This window comes from Jaculus jaculus, chromosome 1 (genome assembly GCF_020740685.1).
Source record: "Jaculus jaculus isolate mJacJac1 chromosome 1, mJacJac1.mat.Y.cur, whole genome shotgun sequence".
NCBI classification, from domain to species: Eukaryota; Metazoa; Chordata; class Mammalia; order Rodentia; family Dipodidae; genus Jaculus; species Jaculus jaculus.
In genome coordinates, this window is record NC_059102.1 from 81,395,481 (window position 1) to 81,414,238 (window position 18,758).

Genomic DNA, 18,758 nt, shown 5'->3' on the forward strand with positions numbered 1-18,758 from the left:
ATTTGTTGTAGATTATCAAAATACATTTTGTGGTCCTCTTATTTTGATTTATTTGGATGCACAGCATAGCAGTAAGAATAAAACAGCCCAAGTGCTTTTGTACATTTGATAGATATGGTATTTCTGTCATGTAAAAGCTAAATATGTTATCTTCAATTAAGTTAGCAAGAAAGGTAAGCACTGCTCTTGCAACACAAATTTTGGTAGATTGGAAGAAAATTATAACTATATATTGATAGTCTTTTATTTATCTGTTACCCCTTAACATAATGAAAAATAAGAAATAAGGCAAATTTGCCTTACCAGGTGCACCTGTTAGAAATGTAGACTTTTAAAATATCTGCACCTTGTCTTTTCTTCTTGCAGAGCAAGAAATGAGCTTATTTTCTTGTGAATTAACAAAAATACTTCAAAATACTCTCTGGAACTGATCCCAAATATGAAATGCAAAGGTGGATATGATACTGAGAGAATTCACCTGAAATGATAGCAATCACACAGAAAAAAATTATACATAATGGATTCCATTTCTGCTTTGGAACTAAGAAGGCATCCTTTCCCATAAATCTCTCAGTGAAATACTGACTAGAGCCAGTCTCTGATACATTACAGAGCAGGCAAATCCTTGCAAAGAAATCGGTGGTGGGGCTCTGACTTAATGATCCTTATTTTTAAAGCTAATTAAAGAAATTGAGTTGCATGTTCACAGGGGATTAGTTTAATGTGATGAGACAATTTCGGACATGAAGTAGCTTGAAGTTCCTGAAATACATGAAATACAACATGGAGCACAGGCTGTAAGGAAGGGAAATAGCATTTTCACATATACGAATGCCATTACTTTTGTATTAGGCCCTCCTTTCTTTCAGTTAGCTTTTTTATTAAGCATCTAAAATATCTAAGACATTAGGATCAAGGTGATGGGACAGTAATTAAAGTGATTATCACTTTCCACAGTCCCTGTCTTAAATAACCTACAAGATGACTCCAAGAGGCTGAATTCACTCATCTATGGAGAGGATAGCTTTCTTTTCACAGCTATGGGTTCTCAAACAGCAAAGCAGGTAGAGGTCTAGAACCTATAATTTGTAAATATTCTTAAAGTAGTCTCTAATTACCATGGGCTGGTATATTAAAAAGACAAGAGTGTTCAATTTAGAAAAAAACATCCCTTCACCTAAGAATGCTCAAAGAGTCACTGGGTAATCAGAACATGAAGTCGCTGCACCTGCCTCTATTTAGGTGTAAGTGCCGAGTTTCAGTGGCATATTTGCTTTAAAATTCCCCAGTGCTACAAAGCAGAAATTACCAGGTAGGAAACTCAAAATGGAAGGCAAAGGACACTTCAAACCAAAAGAAGGAAATGAATTAAAGAGTGTATAAGACTCTTGACTTTTCTTTGTGATATTTGGAAGGTGTATGTGGATGATTGCTACGGCACAGTGAGTGATAAGATCACATACAAAGCTGCAGACCGAGCTTGTACACAGTGTCAATGTAAGTGAACGGCCACTTCATAGTTATGACATTATGACATGTTGTAATACTTTAGTTTTCACTCAAAACTGCATCTATGAAGATTTTAATCATTTCTGAAACTAAAAATTGAAAGGTGCTTATTGAAATCAAGCGCACAGGAATCCTGCACTGACATGTGCCCACACAACAGAATGCAGAGTGCTCCCTGTGTTTTACAAGTTCATGTTTACAGCAGACCGAAATAATGGTGAAGATGTTAGAAATAGTCAAGTACAAAGACTCAGAATATTTCACCAATCTCATAAAATATTGAAAAATACTTGGGTCATCACTGGGAGAAAAAAAAACCCTGAAGATGAAAAGGTCTTAAAGTTTGTTTCAAATTCTTTGTCTTAGTTTTCTACTTAAAATAATTAAGTTCTACAATGAATTAAAATATATCAAGATTTTTAATCTGCCCTCTGAGTTTCCCCTGAGATTCTAATTTTGCAGTTCTGAGAATCAAACTTGGGACCGTGGACACAGTAGGCAAGCACTCTGCCACCCTACTCCCTGGCACTTTTCTATCTGCTTACATAGTACCTTTATTTATTTTTTTTTTAATTTGTGTTACTGTACAGAGAAGTATTTGTAGTAGGTTGAAAACAATGGCCAAAAATTCTTTCAGCTCCTCCACCCAGAGTAACCGTCTATTTTCTCTATTGCCCCACCCTTACAAAAAACAAGGTTGGAGAGATGGATTTGAAGTTAAGTCGCTTGCTTGCAAAGCCTAAGAACCAAGGTTAGCTTCCCCAGAACCCAAGTAAACCAGATGCACAACGTGCATCTGAAGTTCATTTGCAGTGAATGGCTGGAGATCCTCCTGGTGCACCCAGTTTCATTCTTTCCCTTTCTTTTTCTCTTCTCTTTCAAATAAATAAATAAAATATGACAAAAAAAAAAAAACACTTTTAAAGCAAGGCATGGTGGTACACACCTTTAATCCCAGCACTCCAGAAGCAGAAGCAGGAGGATTGCTGTGAGTTCAAGGCCAAAGACTAGGCTGATATTCTACCTTGGAAAACTAAAAACAAAGGAAGCCTTTTAAATATTTTTGTTTTGGTTTGATTTTGGAACCAGAGGAACCTGAAACTCACTATATAGCCCAGTCTGATGTCACCCTTAGGTGATCTTCCTGCTTCAGCCTCTCAAGCACAAGGTTTTTATCCACGAAGCTCCACACCTGGCTGAGAGTTCTTGATGAAGGGGTAAAGTTGTTTATTAATTATTGCCAATTGTATTTCTTCTCAATATTTGTGTTTCAAAAGAGTAAGCAAATATGAAATCTAAAAAGACTGTGATGTTTATCTCACAAGAAAGCACTGCTTTGAAGTTGCAAGCTGAACTATCCAATTTTTAATGCATATCATATCTGAAAAATGTTGCTTATTGGAGAACTGGGTACAAGCACAACAGTGAAGGAGACAAACAGAAAACAATCAACTCCTACCAAAGAGATAGATAGCCAGAGACACAAAGGCTCCCAAGACTTCATCACTGAAGTAGACCTAAAACGAACCCAACATGGCTCAGAGAAATTTACGGAAGAGGGGAAGGAAAGATTATTACAGCCACACGTTGGTCATTATGCACAGACATTGCCTCTTACCCATAACTGATGGCTAACCCCACAAGGCATGACCCATATTCCCTGATGAGGAGGGTGCCTCCAGAGCGGGGATGACAGGGAGGAGGCTAACAATAGTACCAACATGACTGTATGCACACTGTGCACATAACTAATAAAAAAATGACCAAAAACAAACTGTGATTATGCATACTTGAGGGTATGAATGATTATTCCTCAAAAATAAATCAAATAAGCCTGACACATCAAGTATCACCTCAAGGAAAGTAGGTGACATTCATTATTACCAATAAAATTTAAGCTTTTAAATGAGACTTGGAAATTTAGGGCACTTTTATCTGCCACCATGAGCTTAAAACATTTCCATGTTTTAAAGGCTTATTTGATAACATACAAGTGACATTAGCAAGCATAATGTTTTATAATTTTATCTGATGAAATATGAAATGTAATTTTGACATTATCAAAATGTTCCAGTCAGGAGTGGTGGCATATGCCTTTAATCCCAGCACGTGGGAGGCAAAGGTAGGAGGATGGCCGTGAGTTTGAAGCTGGCCTAAGACTACACAGTAAAGTCCAGGTCAACCTGGTCTAGACAGTGAGACGCTAAAACCCAAATTAGAAAACTTTCCAAATGGCCAAAGTGATATAAAATTATGCTTAGGGGAAGAAAAAAAAAAGAGCAAGTGACAAATGGGTTGATTGTACCAGAGTATGAAATACTAGATGTGCCTTCAAATTCCATATTCCAGCTGTAAGAAAGCATCACATTTTGAAGCACTATCAAAAAATCTGTCAGGGCTGGAGAGGTGGCTTAGTGGGTAAGCACTTACTTGCCTGTGAAGACTAAGGACCCTGGTTCAAGGCTCAACTCCCAGTTAGCCAGACACATGCGTCTGGAGTTCATTTACAGTGGCGGGAGATCCTAGCATGCCCATCCTCTCACTATCTGCCTCTTTCTCTCTGTGTCTGTCACTCCCAAATAAATAAATGAAAATGAACAACAACAACAACAAAAAATCCGTCAGTCCCCAGATAGTGAGCATGTCTAGTGCCAGAAGGTGCTACATGGGCGACTGAGGGAAAATGACCAATATCTGTCCAAGCAACTCATGGTCTAACCGACTCGGCAGCAAATAACTTGTCGTGATGCCCACACAAGTTCAACAGTGACACACAGACACGGTGGGAAACCAACTGCTCTGGATTCGGCTAACCGATCCCCCCAGTGGTACAGGACCCATAGCTGGAGCTGGGAAACAAGTCTGAACCATATCCAAACATAAACCTGCTTTCCATAATCAAGCTACCACCAATCATGAGCTACAAGAGGGCCTACACTGATTAAATGCTCTATAAAAAAGTAAGGGTTATCTCATCTGTCAGGTGCTAACTTTACCCTCCGATGGAGAACTTACTTCTCTTTTTCATATAGATGTAGATCCTAAGAAGAGAGCCACCCATCATACCTCAAATGGGTCCCGGCTGAAACTAAGAACAAATGGCAAAACAAGCAAGGGTGCTGTTTTCTTGGTGAACTGGGTACCAGCTCAAGGGTGAAGGAGATCAATATAGAGAAAAATCAACTCCTACCAAATCAGATTTCCAGAGACCCAGAGGACCCCAACACCTCATCACTGAAGCAGACCAAAACTGAACCCAACATGACTCAGGGAAATTTTGCAGAAGAGGGGGCAGAAAGAATGTCACAGCCACACTTTGGGTAATGATACGCAAAGGCATTTATCCTACCCATAAGTATGGGCTAACTCCAGGATGCACGACCCATATACCTCAACAAGGAGGGGCTAGGGGGAGGGCGTAGGACATGGATAAGCCTAACAATGGTACCAAATTGACTGTATTCATTGAGCAGAAAACTAATTAATAAAAACTTAAATTAAATTAAATTTTAAAATCTGTCACTATATTAGGATATGATGCTGAATTCTTAAGAATATAAAGAAAGCATTCATTTGAGGAACAATTCATATATTTAGGTAGAATGATATGAGCTGGAGAGATGGCTCAGCAGTTAAAGTCACTTATTTGCCTGAAGGCCTGGGCTTGATTCCTTAGTAACCATGTAAAGTCAGTTGCACAAAGTGGTGCATGTGTCTAGAGTTCATTTACAGTGACAGAAGTCTCTGGTGTGGCCATACTCATTCTCCCTCTTTTTGTGTGTGTGTCTCTCTCTCAAAGAAATAAGTAAAAAGGAGTAAATGTTTTTTAATTATCTATTATATTAAAAGATGTTACCTACCAAAATATTATAAACACTAATATCTCTTTTTTTGTAATGGCTAGTACAAAAATTAAAATGCAAAGAAAGATAAGTGAATAAATTAATAAAATGCCAAATATTACTTTCTAGCTTCCTACTCCTCAATATCCAGCATCCAACCTAAGAACTTTGATAACAGATGTGTATGTGGCCCGGCTCTACCACAGTTCTCAATCTCAGCACTGCAGACTTGGAAGGCCATTTCCCTAGCTGGGGAATGTGAGTCTATGTGAGGCCCTGAAGGACATTCAGTAGTATCCTGAATTCTGCCCATGACATACCATCAGCAGACAGCCCTCCCTCAAGTTCTGATAAGTGAAGTGACTCCTGTAGTTACCACCAAGTGTCTACTGGGGAGAGCAAGTGAAAAACAGCCTTCCAAAGAAGATTATTTTATATCCACGCAAAGATTCTTCTTTCTATGTGAAATTATTTCCCCACTCCTGAGAAAACTACTCATTTTAAAGATCCATCTTAAATGTTGTTGTGAAGTATTTCTCTAGTCAAAATTAATTCCTTCAAGTACAGCACACATCCTTCATTTGTTTTTTTACATTTTATTTTTCCCTCAAGATAGTAAGAACCTCTCTGTCTTAGTACTCACTTGGATTTTATTAACTTAGATGTTCAACAAAGAGTTATTTTAAGTAACTATGAAGAAAGTTTATTCATTGAATGTGTCTTACAACAGACAATATATAACTCCTCATTTCTTTTTTTTTTTATTTTGTTTTGGGCAAGTTCTGCCTTTGATCATCAGAAACTAAAATTAAATGATATAGCTGGAGTTGGTTATAGTAATGCAAGGGCCCTTAGCATTTGTCCTTTTGTGACTTTTTAAATTTTTATTTATTTTTTCCTTTGTTCATCTCTTGCTAAACGTGTTTATCATCAGCAAATTATTTTAGATTATTTTTTGAATGTGAACAGGTAAAACTTAAAATGTTATACCATAAAAGTGCAAATATATATATCATTATATATATTATTACAATTATAATAATATATTATTATAATATAATATAATTATAATATAATATATAATCTACATTATAATATAAATATATAATATAATTATAAATTATAAAATTATAAATATATAATATAATATAATATATTATAATATAAATATATAATTTATTTGAGAGAGGGAAAGAGAGAGAGAGAATGGGCACACCAGGGTCACCAGCCACCGTAAAGGAACTCCAGAAGCATGCATCCCTTTGTGTATCTGGCTTGCATAGGTCCTGGAAATTTCAAACTTGGGTCCTTAGGGTTTGCTGGCAAATGCCTTACATGCTAAGGCACCTCTCCAGCCAAGAGATGCTTTTTAAAAGGATCTAACTACTCTAACCTAAATGAACAGTAATTCCCAATGTAGGTTTCATGTAAAACACAGCATCACTCTAGTTATTTCAAGAAACGTCCTTGGGCTGGAGAGATGGCTTAGCGGTTAAGCACTTACCTGTGAAGCCTAAGGACCCCAGTTCGAGGCTCGATTCCCCAGGACCAACGTTAGGCAGATGCACAATGGGGCACACGCATTTGGAGTTTGTTTGCAGTGGCTGAAGGCCCTGGTGTGCCCATTCTCTCTCTCTCTCTTGCTCTTGCTCTCAAATAAATAAATAAACTTATTTTTTTTAAAAAAAGAAATACCTTTAAAAAAAGAGATGTCCTACATGTCCAAAGAAAATTCTGACATCCTTTATATACACATATATTGCACAGAGATGAAATGTGTACACACCATCAGCTGGAAGAAGGTGAATAAACTTGTGACCTGGAACTATTAAATAAGCAATAGCACAGTGGAAATGTCACCTGCAAGAAGGGTGGTGATCCTAGGCAGGACAGATGTCCTGAATGGCTCTCTCTCCCCACTGAGGCTCTTATCTCACACAAGCCACTTTGGTAAACCATGCTAGCCACATCATTTCTCCAATCTTAGAGTGAGTTTCTGGTGCTATAACTTAGAAATAATCTTGGCAATGTCCATTAGTAAATGCTGGTCCCAAATTCCTATTTGAATTGATAATTTTAATTCACAAATAACAAGGGATTAATTACATGCCTTGTTCAACCTCTTAATGCAAGGTAATTATTTAATCAAGAAAGCAGTATTCTCCTATACTGGTCTGGAGAAATTTTACAAATAAATATACATAACCAATGGCTGACAAGTTTCTATTATTAAACTGCTAATGTGTTTATTTTCCTACAATAGCTGGATTTTCATTTTGAATACTCATTAAGCCTCGTGGTTATTAGCCGTGATGTCGAGGTGACAGTGAGGATACTACTTGAGAGTTTGCATGTGACAGATCATTGACACACAATCACAGCTTTTTTTTTTTTTTTTGGCTACACTTAAACAGGAATCATGCACTTGGAAATGAACTGGAACTATTAGCAGTTATTCGGGTTTAATAGCATACATCCTTGTAGCTGGTGGTTAGAACAATACATAATGCGACAGAGTTAAGAAGAGGCATCAATTATACTCTCAGTCCTGTTAATAATTTTGACAATATTTAAATAGCACACCTTCCAGACGCGGCTTTTTTGCCCTCTCAGTTAAACACCTGTCAAGTGTTTAATTTGCCAAAGGGAAACAGTTTGAATTCTAAGGGCAACCTTAATACTGAAGAAGCAAACTAGAAAAATAAAACATTACTGAATAGAAGTAATGAAAAGGCTCCAAGGGGAGAATTTGTAAGCTTAATTCAACATGGCATGTCAGCATCTGTCATTAACAGAACAATATGATCATGTTCTCCAATATGCAGGGTATACCTCAGGCTTTTCAATGATTCACTCCTTTTGCCCACTGAAAGACAGGAGAAAGATGAAGGAGAAGAACTGGGCAGCTTACATTTTCTAGTGATCATAAAAAAAAAAAAAAATGGCAACAGTAATGTGTACCTGCTAAGCATATAAAATTATACATTTAAAAACATAATTAAGTTAGAGGTAATAAATTAAAGCTGACACTGGTGAGATTTGTGAAGCCACTAGTTTGGAAGCATGGGGCAAATTTTATTCCTTGGACACATTAATTATCAAATTGAAAATCCTAAGAAACTTGTAACTCTAACATGTTAGAGTATTTATATTTGATGTTTTATTTGACAGAGATAGTGAAACAGACACACACACACACACACACACACACAAAGAGAATGGGTATATCAGAGCCTCTACCCACTGCAAGCAAACTCCAGACACATGTGACAGCTTGTGCATCTGGCTCTACATGGGCACTGGTGAATCAAACCCGGATCCTTAGGCTTTGCAGACAATTGCCGGAACCACTAAGCCATTTCTCCAGCTCTATATTTAAATTTTAAAATAGAAAATAATGCCACTTTTGAAAATTTGCTACAGTTATACAAGAAACAACACTGGTAAGCAAAAGGAACTAGTAAATAGTGGAGATTTAATCCACCCAGACTGACGTGGAGAGATTTCATAGTCACGTATGAAAATCCCATGTCCTAAAGTCTCACATGACAAGTCCCCCAACCTCTAAGATTTACCAGAATGAACTCTTGATATCCAAGAATTTCTACCCTTAGATTTCCTACACAACAGCTGAATTTTTGTCACGAACACTCAGGAAGCCCTGTCCTTATTAGCTGCATTGGTTAGTTGACAGGGAGCAAACTACTTCAGATCACTGAGATCATCACACATGAAGGTTTCTACCCTTGAAAACAAACAAACAATAACAACAAGAAAACGACATAATACAGACTAGAGACCTAGAGGGGGGAGGGCTATTCTTTGAGAACCAAGAAATTCATGATTTTGCCCTTACAAAAATGTCACTTAGGAGCTGGAGAGAGGGCTCAACGGTTAAGTAACTTGTCTGGAAAGCCAGTACCCACATAAAGCCAGATGTACAAGGTGGTGTACACATCTGGAGTTCATTTGTGGTGGATAGAGACCCCTGCACGCACATTTTCTCTCTGTCTTTCTCCTCCCCTCCCTCTCTCTCTCTTTCTCTCTCTCTCTTCTATATCTGCCTCAAATAAAAATTATAAACAACAACAACAAAAAAAGCAACACTAAATCAGAACTCTATCTTGCCCACTGAGGGATCGGGAAGCATTGCAGACGAGGGGGTGGAAAGATTGCAAGAGGATCAAGATGGGTGGGAATCGCTTGAGACACCATGTTTCCCCATCCCTGCTGAGAATGACTGAGGCCTCATGGTCCTCACAATGAATACCAATAACCCCACCAAAGACCCTCAGCAGAAATGGGATGGGTGGGGGGAAATGGATCTATGTGTATAAGCTTTTTATTTAAAAAAAAATCAATAAATTAAAAACAAAAAAAGTAAACCTCTCCAAGCTACTGTTAAAAATAGAACATAGCTGTATATTTTTCATGCTCCCTTTCAGTATTAGTTTTCTCCTCTACGTAACAAATGACCAAGGAGACAAAAGTTCAAAGACATGGGCTGGAGAGATTGCTAAGTGTTAAGGCACTTACCTACAAAACCTAAATGCCCAGGTTCGAATCCCTAGTACCAACTGAAAGCCAAACACACAAAGAGGTGTATGCCTCTGAAGTCCATTTGCAGTCACTGGACACCATGTGCGCCCATTCTCTCTCTGACTATTTCTATTCTATTTTCTCTCTCTCTTTGCAAATTAATAAATAAAAATATTTTTCCAAAACATTCAAAGACATGTGAAACATTCCAATAAAATTCAAGGACTTCACAAGTCAATCTTGAAATCTACCATTAATGAGACTCCAGCACTCTATCCAGTAGGTTCCCATTACGTTATCTTAATCATGTAAGACCCAGATGACCTCAGAACCCAATATTCCTACTTGGAAATGGCAACACAAGGTCACCTTGTGGACCCATTTATCTCCTCCTTTCCTCTGACACAAGGGGCACAAAGAGTCCTTCCCTGCAGTCAGCTGGCCAGCAGGAAAATGCTCACTTACCTCACTGGACTAGTGATCTATCTTAACATATGTGGTATAATCTTTATTTTAACATCACTTCCATTGTAAAAATATTTCCCATCAACTGAATAAGGGGAGAATACATATGTTCACTTCCTTATACTCTGAACAAAAATATAATTTTCCATGCCACAATTACACTTACATTCAGGATACTGATTTCTCCAAAAGTTTCAATCCATTCTGAAAATCAGTATTGAAAACCAATCTATTTTACTAATTTACAAAAAGGACAAGTATAAATGCAAACACAATTCATGAGCATGACTTTTATAGTCATTAAGCATAAATTCACCATAAAACTAATTTTTTGTTGGTTTATTTGGTTGGTTGGTTTTTCGAGGTAGAGTCTCACTGTAGTACAGGCTGACCTGGAATTCACTATGTAGTCTCAGGCTGGCCTTGAACTCACAGTGATCCTCCTACTTCTGTCTCCCAAGTACTGGGATTAAAAGCATGTGCCACCATGCCCAGCTCATAAAACTATATTTGAAGATTTTTTTTCAATTTTTTTGTTTATTTTTATTTATTTATTTGAGAGCGACAGACAGAGAAAGAGGCAGAGAGAGAGAGAGGAGAGTGGGCACGCCAGGGCTTCTAGCCACTGCAAACGAACTCCAGACGCGTGCGCCCCCTTGTGCATCTGGCTAACGTGGGTCCTGGGGAATTGAGCCTTGAACCGGGCTCCTTAGGCTTCACAGGCAAGCGCTTAACCGCTAAGCCATCTCTCCAGCCCTGAAGATTATTTTTAATTTACTTTTTCAAAGAACATGTATATATCTAGATGAAGACGTTACATGACATGTTCCTTCCCTTTTGTTGAATAGTGTGCAGGGAGTGGGGAGGTTCACATATGTGTGCAGGTAAACACACAGAGTCCAGAAAACACCTCAGCTATCATTCCTCAGGCATCATCCACTCTTTTGTGTGTGGAGAGGAGAGGGTGTTCATATGCATGTGTGTGACGGTATGTGTGAATGCAGAGGCATATGCATCTGTGTATACATGTGGAGGCCAGAGAAATAATCTTGGTTACCATTCCTCAGGTAGTATTCATCTTTTATTCATACACAGTCTCCTATCATTCTCCACTCACTAAGTAGGCTACAACCCCTGGCCAATGAGCCCCAATATCTGTCTCCATCTTCCCATACTGAAATTATAAATGTGTGTGACCATATCTGGTCTTTTTACACAGGTTCTCATGCTTGTGGTAGGAGACACATTTTTGACAAAGACATCTCCCCAGCCCCACAAATTCCTTCTTCGACTGTGATTTGTTCTTTTGCATTTGGAACAATTTTGAAGTTTTTCCAATCGTATTGTTCTGTCATTGAATTAGGAAATTAATCGTTAAGGTCCACTTTCAACCTTGTAAGGCAGAATATTTGCTAGCAAGTTGTGGTGGTTTGAATAGATGGCCCCCAATATATTCATTTCTTTATTGTTTGTACTTTGCATCAGCTGGCTACCTGGCTGGAGGCAATGTCACTGGGTGATCTTAAGGTGTGGTGGTGGGTTGCAGATTTCAATCTAAAGATATGCAAAGTGTGCCTAGCTGGAGTTCCTGAAGTGTGCTGTGGCTTTTGACCTTTAGGCTAGCACTCTCTCTGTTTAGGCCTGTGAAGACAGGCCAGCTTCTTCTGCCATTATGGAACTTCCCCTGGATCTGTAACCTTCAATAAATCCCTTCCTCCATAACTCTGCCTGGTCTGGAAGTTCATCTCAGTGAACCTGAAGCTGTGTGCTACACAAGTCATCCATAACTATTAAATTAATGCTAAAACATGAGAATAAGAACCAACTAGAGGGCATAATTTGACTTCAAACCTTGTGAGGAGGACTATTTTTAAAAATATTTTAATAGGGTTGGAAAGATGGCTTAGCTTTTAAGGCACCTTCATGCAAAGCTAGGAACCTAGGTTGGATTCTCCAGGTCCCATGAAAGCCAGATGCACAAGGTGATGCATGCATCTGGAGTTCGCTTACAGAGGCTAGAGGCCCTGGCGTGCCCATTCTCAATCTCTCTCTCTTTCTCTCTCTCTCCCTCTCTCACTGTCTCAAATAAATTTTTTAAATACTTAAAAAATATTTTAATAACCTGAGAAATGTTGATTAAATTAAGTTCCAAGAACAGCTGAATTCTATCTTCATCCTGTTGTGATACGTTTCAATTTTAATACAAATGCTCAAAAATTTTCCTGTTCATAATCTCTACAGGAAAACAACATGGTGTTACATTTAGAAGTTCTCATGTTTGTCACCATCTGATGCTGTCATGGAAGCAATTTCTACTTACACCCTTGCAAGAAGTGAGAACTGCAATACCTCTAACTGATGACAATGTAATTATTCCTTTTGCTGTCAAAATCGAGGTGATTTCCTATCCTTGCACACATGACTGCAGACACAAATCCAGGCTTTCCTGAAACTATGTTACTGTTCTGACAGTCTGCATCAGAATGGGCAGGATCACATGTGCAACAAGCCCAGGTAATGATGAACACTAAGTCCACCCCACATACATTTTCATCAGCCCTTTTCCCTTAGGAACTTATACTTCAGCGTCCACACAAGCTTTCAACACAATGTCACATCTTCGACAATCTACAGTAACAACCATTACAAAAATAACTAGGAAGGAAAAAGCCACCAGGAGTCTGAGTATCTTATTTGCAGGTTTAAATGACTTCATTAAGTATTCATTAACACATTCAAAACTCAGCTTTTCACAAGCTCTCTGCCACACTGTCAGGGGATGGGGGGTGGGGGTGGCTTGCGTGATAATGTCCTACCTGGTCTTTCAGCTGTTGTAGAGAAGTCTGTAGGTTGAGAATCTGACTGAAAAGGGGGCTATGCAGAACTGACTTCAGAAGGCTCAGTTTATCTTCATTGGCTGCATCCCCACGTTCCCGCAGCTTAGCTTGTAAGCGTTCTGCAGCCTGCAGGGCCCGATTCTTATCTATTCCAAAGAGCAATACAGTCAGAGTAATGGGATTCCAAATGTCAGTGTCAAACTAAAGTTATCTCATTTTTATGTGGTACAAAGTAATACAGAAGTACAAAATTTTAAATCAGAATAAAAGCAAATATTAAGTATATTTTAATACTCCAAATATGTTTTCCTCAATATTAAACAGCATACATACATATCCTCCAGATCAATCCAAGTGGTAAATTGTTTGAGACATAAAAGGAGGGTGTAATCTGTTCCTCTGCCCCTTAAATCATGATGTCTTTAAAAGTAGCTAGTTTGAAAGCAGGGAGCTGGGTATAGTATACTTAAATGTAAATCGTTCTAAAGTCAGAGAAACTAATACAGAGGATGCATAATTAAACTTCAATTCCAGATGTTTCTTCAAGAAAAATTACATAAAATCAAATGATGTGTAATCATGAAAATGCTAATTTCTTCCTTTGAAAAAGATATATAAGCCACGTGTAGTGGCTCACACCTTTAATATCAGAACTCCCAATCACCATGAGTTTGAGGCTACCTCTCTGAGACTACATGGTAAATTCCAGGTCAGCACTGGGCTAAAGAAAGACCCTACAAATAAAAAAAAAAAAAAAAAAAGAAAGAAAGAAAGAAAGAAAGAAAAAAGAAAAGAGAAAAAGTATATGTAATAAAAATTAGCAATATAATTAGCTCACTAATAAATGGGTGTGGGCAATATATCATTGATGAATGACAATATCTCTAATATCACAGTTTCATACATTAAGGAACAAAGCAGTCTACAATGAAAATTTTACTTGGAGGCTGGAGAGATGGCTTAACAGTAAAGATGTTTGTCTGAGAGGCCTAATGACCTACATTTGATTCCCCAGTACCAACATAAGCCAGATGAACAAGGCAGTGCATGCTTCTGGAGTTCATTTTCAGTGGATGGAGACCCTGGTGTGCCCATTCTCTATCTGTCTCTCTCTCTCTCTTTCTCTCTCTCTCTCTCTTTCTACTAAATAAAACTTTAAATTTTTCTAGGATTAATTATGTAATACACAATCTTTCAAGATCACTATCTTAATCTTTGCAATGCTTTCCTCAAAATTTAAATAACATATTTACAATTTCTTCACACTGATCCAACCTAAATCATTTACTATATCAGGCACAAAACTATACAAGTATGTATTTTAGTTGTGTCTTAGCATCTTACATGTTTCCATTGGTGAATTTGAACATCTACCTGAAATACATACATACACATATACACATACGAATACATACACAAATGAGTCTTACACCTACCTATAAATTACAGCCAATTTTAGTGGAGATTGTTCAGATATGTCATAACACATTACTGATAACAAGTATGCATCTATTGCCATGTTACAGTAATCAAAAACAGAAGGAACCTTTACCAGAAAATTACAGACATGGAGTGATTAAAACACAAATTAATATAATAAAATGAGTTAATTTTGATTACACAAGCTGAAATAAACAATACTCACATATGCACACAAGTAATGAGAAAGATATATATGAGAATTTTCATCTGGTTTATATTTTCCATGGTAATGCAGAATGCAAATCTATTAATATTCATATCAATCCTTGCAAGGTATGCAACTCAGTAATAGCTAACAGAGTAAAGTCTGGAAAGCAATGGTGCAAGTAAAGCTATCCTCTCTCCCCTTTCTGCTTTCTGATGAGGCAAATTAGTAGTCCTCATGGTATATGATTTCAGTATAAAATGACTGTCTAAAAATGCATATGCACACATTTTTAGGATCAGCAAAGGACGTATAACAAAAGTCACATGATCACAAAATAGAGCTCTTTCTATTTACTGTCATCAGCTCTCCCCCAACCCTCATAGCCTGCAGCTTCAAGGCAGTCAGTACATTCAGCAAGGTGCCAGAGAGAAAATCTAACTACCTGAAAAGAGTCACAACATCTAGTGGAAATAGTTACAGGGCTGGATGTCACGTGGTTGCAGGTATGTACCACACCTGACTGGGCTGTATACAATGGTATAAACAAGTGCACATGTGTATAAAACCAAACAGCAAAGGGGAAGAGATTAACATACAAGCATGGGAAATTTAGTTTTCAACCTAAGTTATCTTATGCAGACACTTAAGCCTTCAATGACTTTTAAGAGGCTGTTATTGCTCTCTTTGTCATTTAAAACCAAGAGCTCAGTAGTACTTAACATGCCACACAGAAGAAAAATAATCTTTCAGTATTAACATACTGCTAAGCTTTCTAGTGACATCCAGAAGCCAAAATTGGGTTCATAAATCAGAATACAGCTTACACTAAGCTATACTAAAACTTATAACTGGTAGAATAACTAGTGTCTATTTTTGCTCACAAATGCTTTATTTGTAAAAATTTGGATGATATTTTATAAATATGGAGATTCATTACTCTGGTACAATACTAGTAATTTTTTACAACTCGAGTTAATACAGTCAGATGCTTCCCAAGCAGAACATATTTTCCAAAGGCAGTGGAAGGAGCTCCAGTTCTTATAAAAGTAGGCAGAGAGGAACAAGTCTTACCTATGGTCTCCAACATTTTCCTTTTCTTGCAAAGTTCAGTGTTCTTCTCTGAGACAGCTAAAAACAGCAACTAAAATGTAGTTCTGGGGATAAGAGATATAGAATTATGTTTATTTTTAAAACTAAATACTCTAAAATGTGCTTAATACTATTCAACTTCCTTTGACCTTAAAACATTGTTTTAACTTAACAGAAAACTAAAGAAAAATCATCTTAGAATTTGCATAAGAGACATAAATTCTATTTTTAAATGAAATATCAGAAGTTTCCAAAATATTTACGCTAGGATCTTGAATTAATAGAGATCCTTAGCCACTGAATAAGGAGGTGTGCTTGAGTCTGCATAAGAAATTCTGTAAGCAGGGCTGGAGAGATGGCTTAGCAGTTAAGCGCTTGCCTGTGAAGCCTAAGGACCCCGGTTCGAGGCTCGGTTCCACAGGACCCGCGTTAGCCAGATGCACAAGGGGGCGCACGCGTCTGGAGTTCGTTTGCAGAGGCTGGAAGCCCTGGCGCGCCCATTCTCTCTCTCTCCCTCTATCTGTCTTTCTCTCTGTGTCTGTCGCTCTCAAATAAATAAATAAAAAATTTTAAAAAAAAAGAAATTCTGTAAGCAAACCTTTTTTTTATTTAAATTTTTTATATTAAATAAAAAATTTAAAAAAAAAAGAAATTCTGTAAGCAAACCTTTTTTTTTATTTAAATTTTTTGTATTAAATAAAAAATTTTTAAAAAAAAGAAATTCTGTAAGCAAACCTTTTTTTTTATTTAAATTTTTTATATTAAATAAAAAATTTTAAAAAAAAAGAAATTCTGTAAGCAAACCTTTTTTTATTTAAATTTTTTATATTAAATAAAAATTTAAAAAAAAAAGAAATTCTGTAAGCAAACCTTTTTTTTTATTTAAATTTTTTATTTATTTATTTGAGAGTGACAGACACAGAGAGAAAGACAGATAGAGGGAGAGAGAGAATGGGCGCGCCAGGGCTTCCAGCCTCTGCAAACGAACTCCAGACGCGTGCGCCCCCTTGTGCATCTGGCTAACGCGGGTCCTGGGGAACCGAGCCTCGAACCGGGGTCCTTAGGCTTCACAGGCAAGCGCTTAACTGCTAAGCCATCTCTCCAGCCCTGTAAGCAAACCTTTTAAACAGCTGTGCTCTTACCCAAATGCCCACAGTCCTAACTGAGGAGATGATAAACACATGTCAATTGGAAATGAACTGTGACCCTAAAATGGTACATGAATACTGGACACTAATACACCAAATCATGCACGCAAGCTGATTAAAAGGAAAACATAGTATTACATTTTTCAAAGGTTTTCAAAGTGTCAAACAGACTATAATATTCTCTTCCCAGTAAGAAAAGAGAAACAACAACTGCTTCAACACTTAACTGGACTCTGTAAGGTACTGTACTGGACACAGATGTGCACTGCCAATGTCATGGGGTCATTTTCAATCTTTCCTGTCCAGCAGTTCTACACAACTATCTCCATAGCACTGCCTCTCCTGAGCCTCAAGGAACATTCTGAGTCATCAAGAAGCGAGTCACTCATTCCTCTAGTGGAGAAAAAGGAATCTATACCACTCTTCCTCACTCTTGCACTTGAAGGTGAAATAGGTCGTTTCAGAAATAACAAGTTGGCCCATTACCTCTTCAAGGGAAGCTCCCTTTGGGGAAGCATGACATACAGGAGCAGATGCACAGAACATGAAAAGAGTGAACACTACTTACTTTCTACGTCCTGATGTAGAACACACTAGTAGAAACAGCAACTCCAGTTCTAGTGGTCCAACAGCTCAATTACTGGCATTTCTTTAAAAAATAAAATTTATTTATTTGAAAGAGTGAGAGAAAGAGACAGATATATAGAGAGAACAGACATACCAGGGCCTCCAGCCACTGCAAACAAACTCCAGGCACATATGCCACCTTGTGCATCTGACTTACGTGCGTCCTGGAGAATTGAACCTGGGTCCTTAGGCTTTGCAGGCAAGTGCCTTAATGGCTAAGTCATCTATCCAGCCCTCTTGGCATTTCTTTTTAAAAGATCTCTGTCATCAAGCAGGCCCCGTATCTGACCTGGAATTGAAATTGAAATACCAGTGTGGCATTCAGCAATCATGTAATCCTTTGCTTCCTGGGTGGGGGGGGGGGGGAGGCAGAGGAAACTTACTCATTATATATCCTATGATAAAAAGAAAAATAAAGTATGACAATTACCAGCTCACAGCATGGCTTATAAGTATAAAATATATACTGGGGTTAATGCTGAATTCATATGGATAGGCATCATGAGGCATACTGCAAGAAAATCTTAACACAGTGAACAATACTTATATTCTTCTTTACAAGGAAAATTTAATTCACTTCCACAAGACAGCATATGATTAAAAACTCCTTCAAAGAATTAATTCCAACCCAGGCGTGGTGGCGCATGCCTTTAATCCCAGCACTCGGGAGGCAGAGGTAGGAGGATCACCGTGATTTCGAGGACACCCTGAGACTACATAGCGAATTCCAGGTCAGCCTGAGCTAGAGTGAGACCCTACCTCCAAAAAACAAAAAAAAAAAAAAAAAAAAGAATTAATTCCTGTATTGATTGACTGATCAATCAATTAATTTTTGTGGTTCTGCAGCTTCATGTCCACCAAGCAAGCACTCTGCCACTGAACCACTACACCAGTTATTCAAAAATCAACTGCCCTTGCTAAGGTACTTACAGGTTCTGAATCTATGTCTGTTTAAAAATAAATAATATTAATAAAGCTTTAAAAGGAAAGCCTCATGTAGATTTGTGCATGTTATGCACAATAAAATGTAGATCTATTCAGTTTGCCCTATAAAAACTCAACTGAGAATGAC

At 37.7% G+C, this 18,758-nt stretch overlaps 1 protein-coding gene and 1 long non-coding RNA gene across 11 annotated transcripts in view; both read right to left on the minus strand.

Moving 5' to 3' along the window:
* The window catches only part of Mpdz (multiple PDZ domain crumbs cell polarity complex component), a 143,520-nt gene extending 127,578 nt beyond the window's left edge, over positions 1–15,942 (minus strand). For all 10 annotated transcript variants that reach the window (XM_045145903.1, XM_045145896.1, XM_045145891.1 and 7 more), the window contains exons 1-2: positions 15,894–15,942; positions 13,172–13,338 (exon numbers count right to left, since the gene is read on the minus strand). In XM_045145903.1, the coding sequence (XP_045001838.1) occupies positions 13,172–13,338; positions 15,894–15,909 (183 nt within the window). In that variant the 5' untranslated portion in view covers positions 15,910–15,942. The remainder of the gene's footprint in view (positions 1–13,171; positions 13,339–15,893) is intronic.
* A 15-nt stretch (positions 15,943–15,957) lies between these two features.
* Positions 15,958–18,758, minus strand: part of LOC123459389 — a 31,789-nt gene continuing 28,988 nt past the window's right edge. Inside the window, exons 2-4 of the long non-coding RNA XR_006636286.1 lie at positions 17,844–17,975; positions 17,628–17,708; positions 15,958–15,976 (exon numbers count right to left, since the gene is read on the minus strand). This is a non-coding gene — a long non-coding RNA (uncharacterized LOC123459389). The remainder of the gene's footprint in view (positions 15,977–17,627; positions 17,709–17,843; positions 17,976–18,758) is intronic.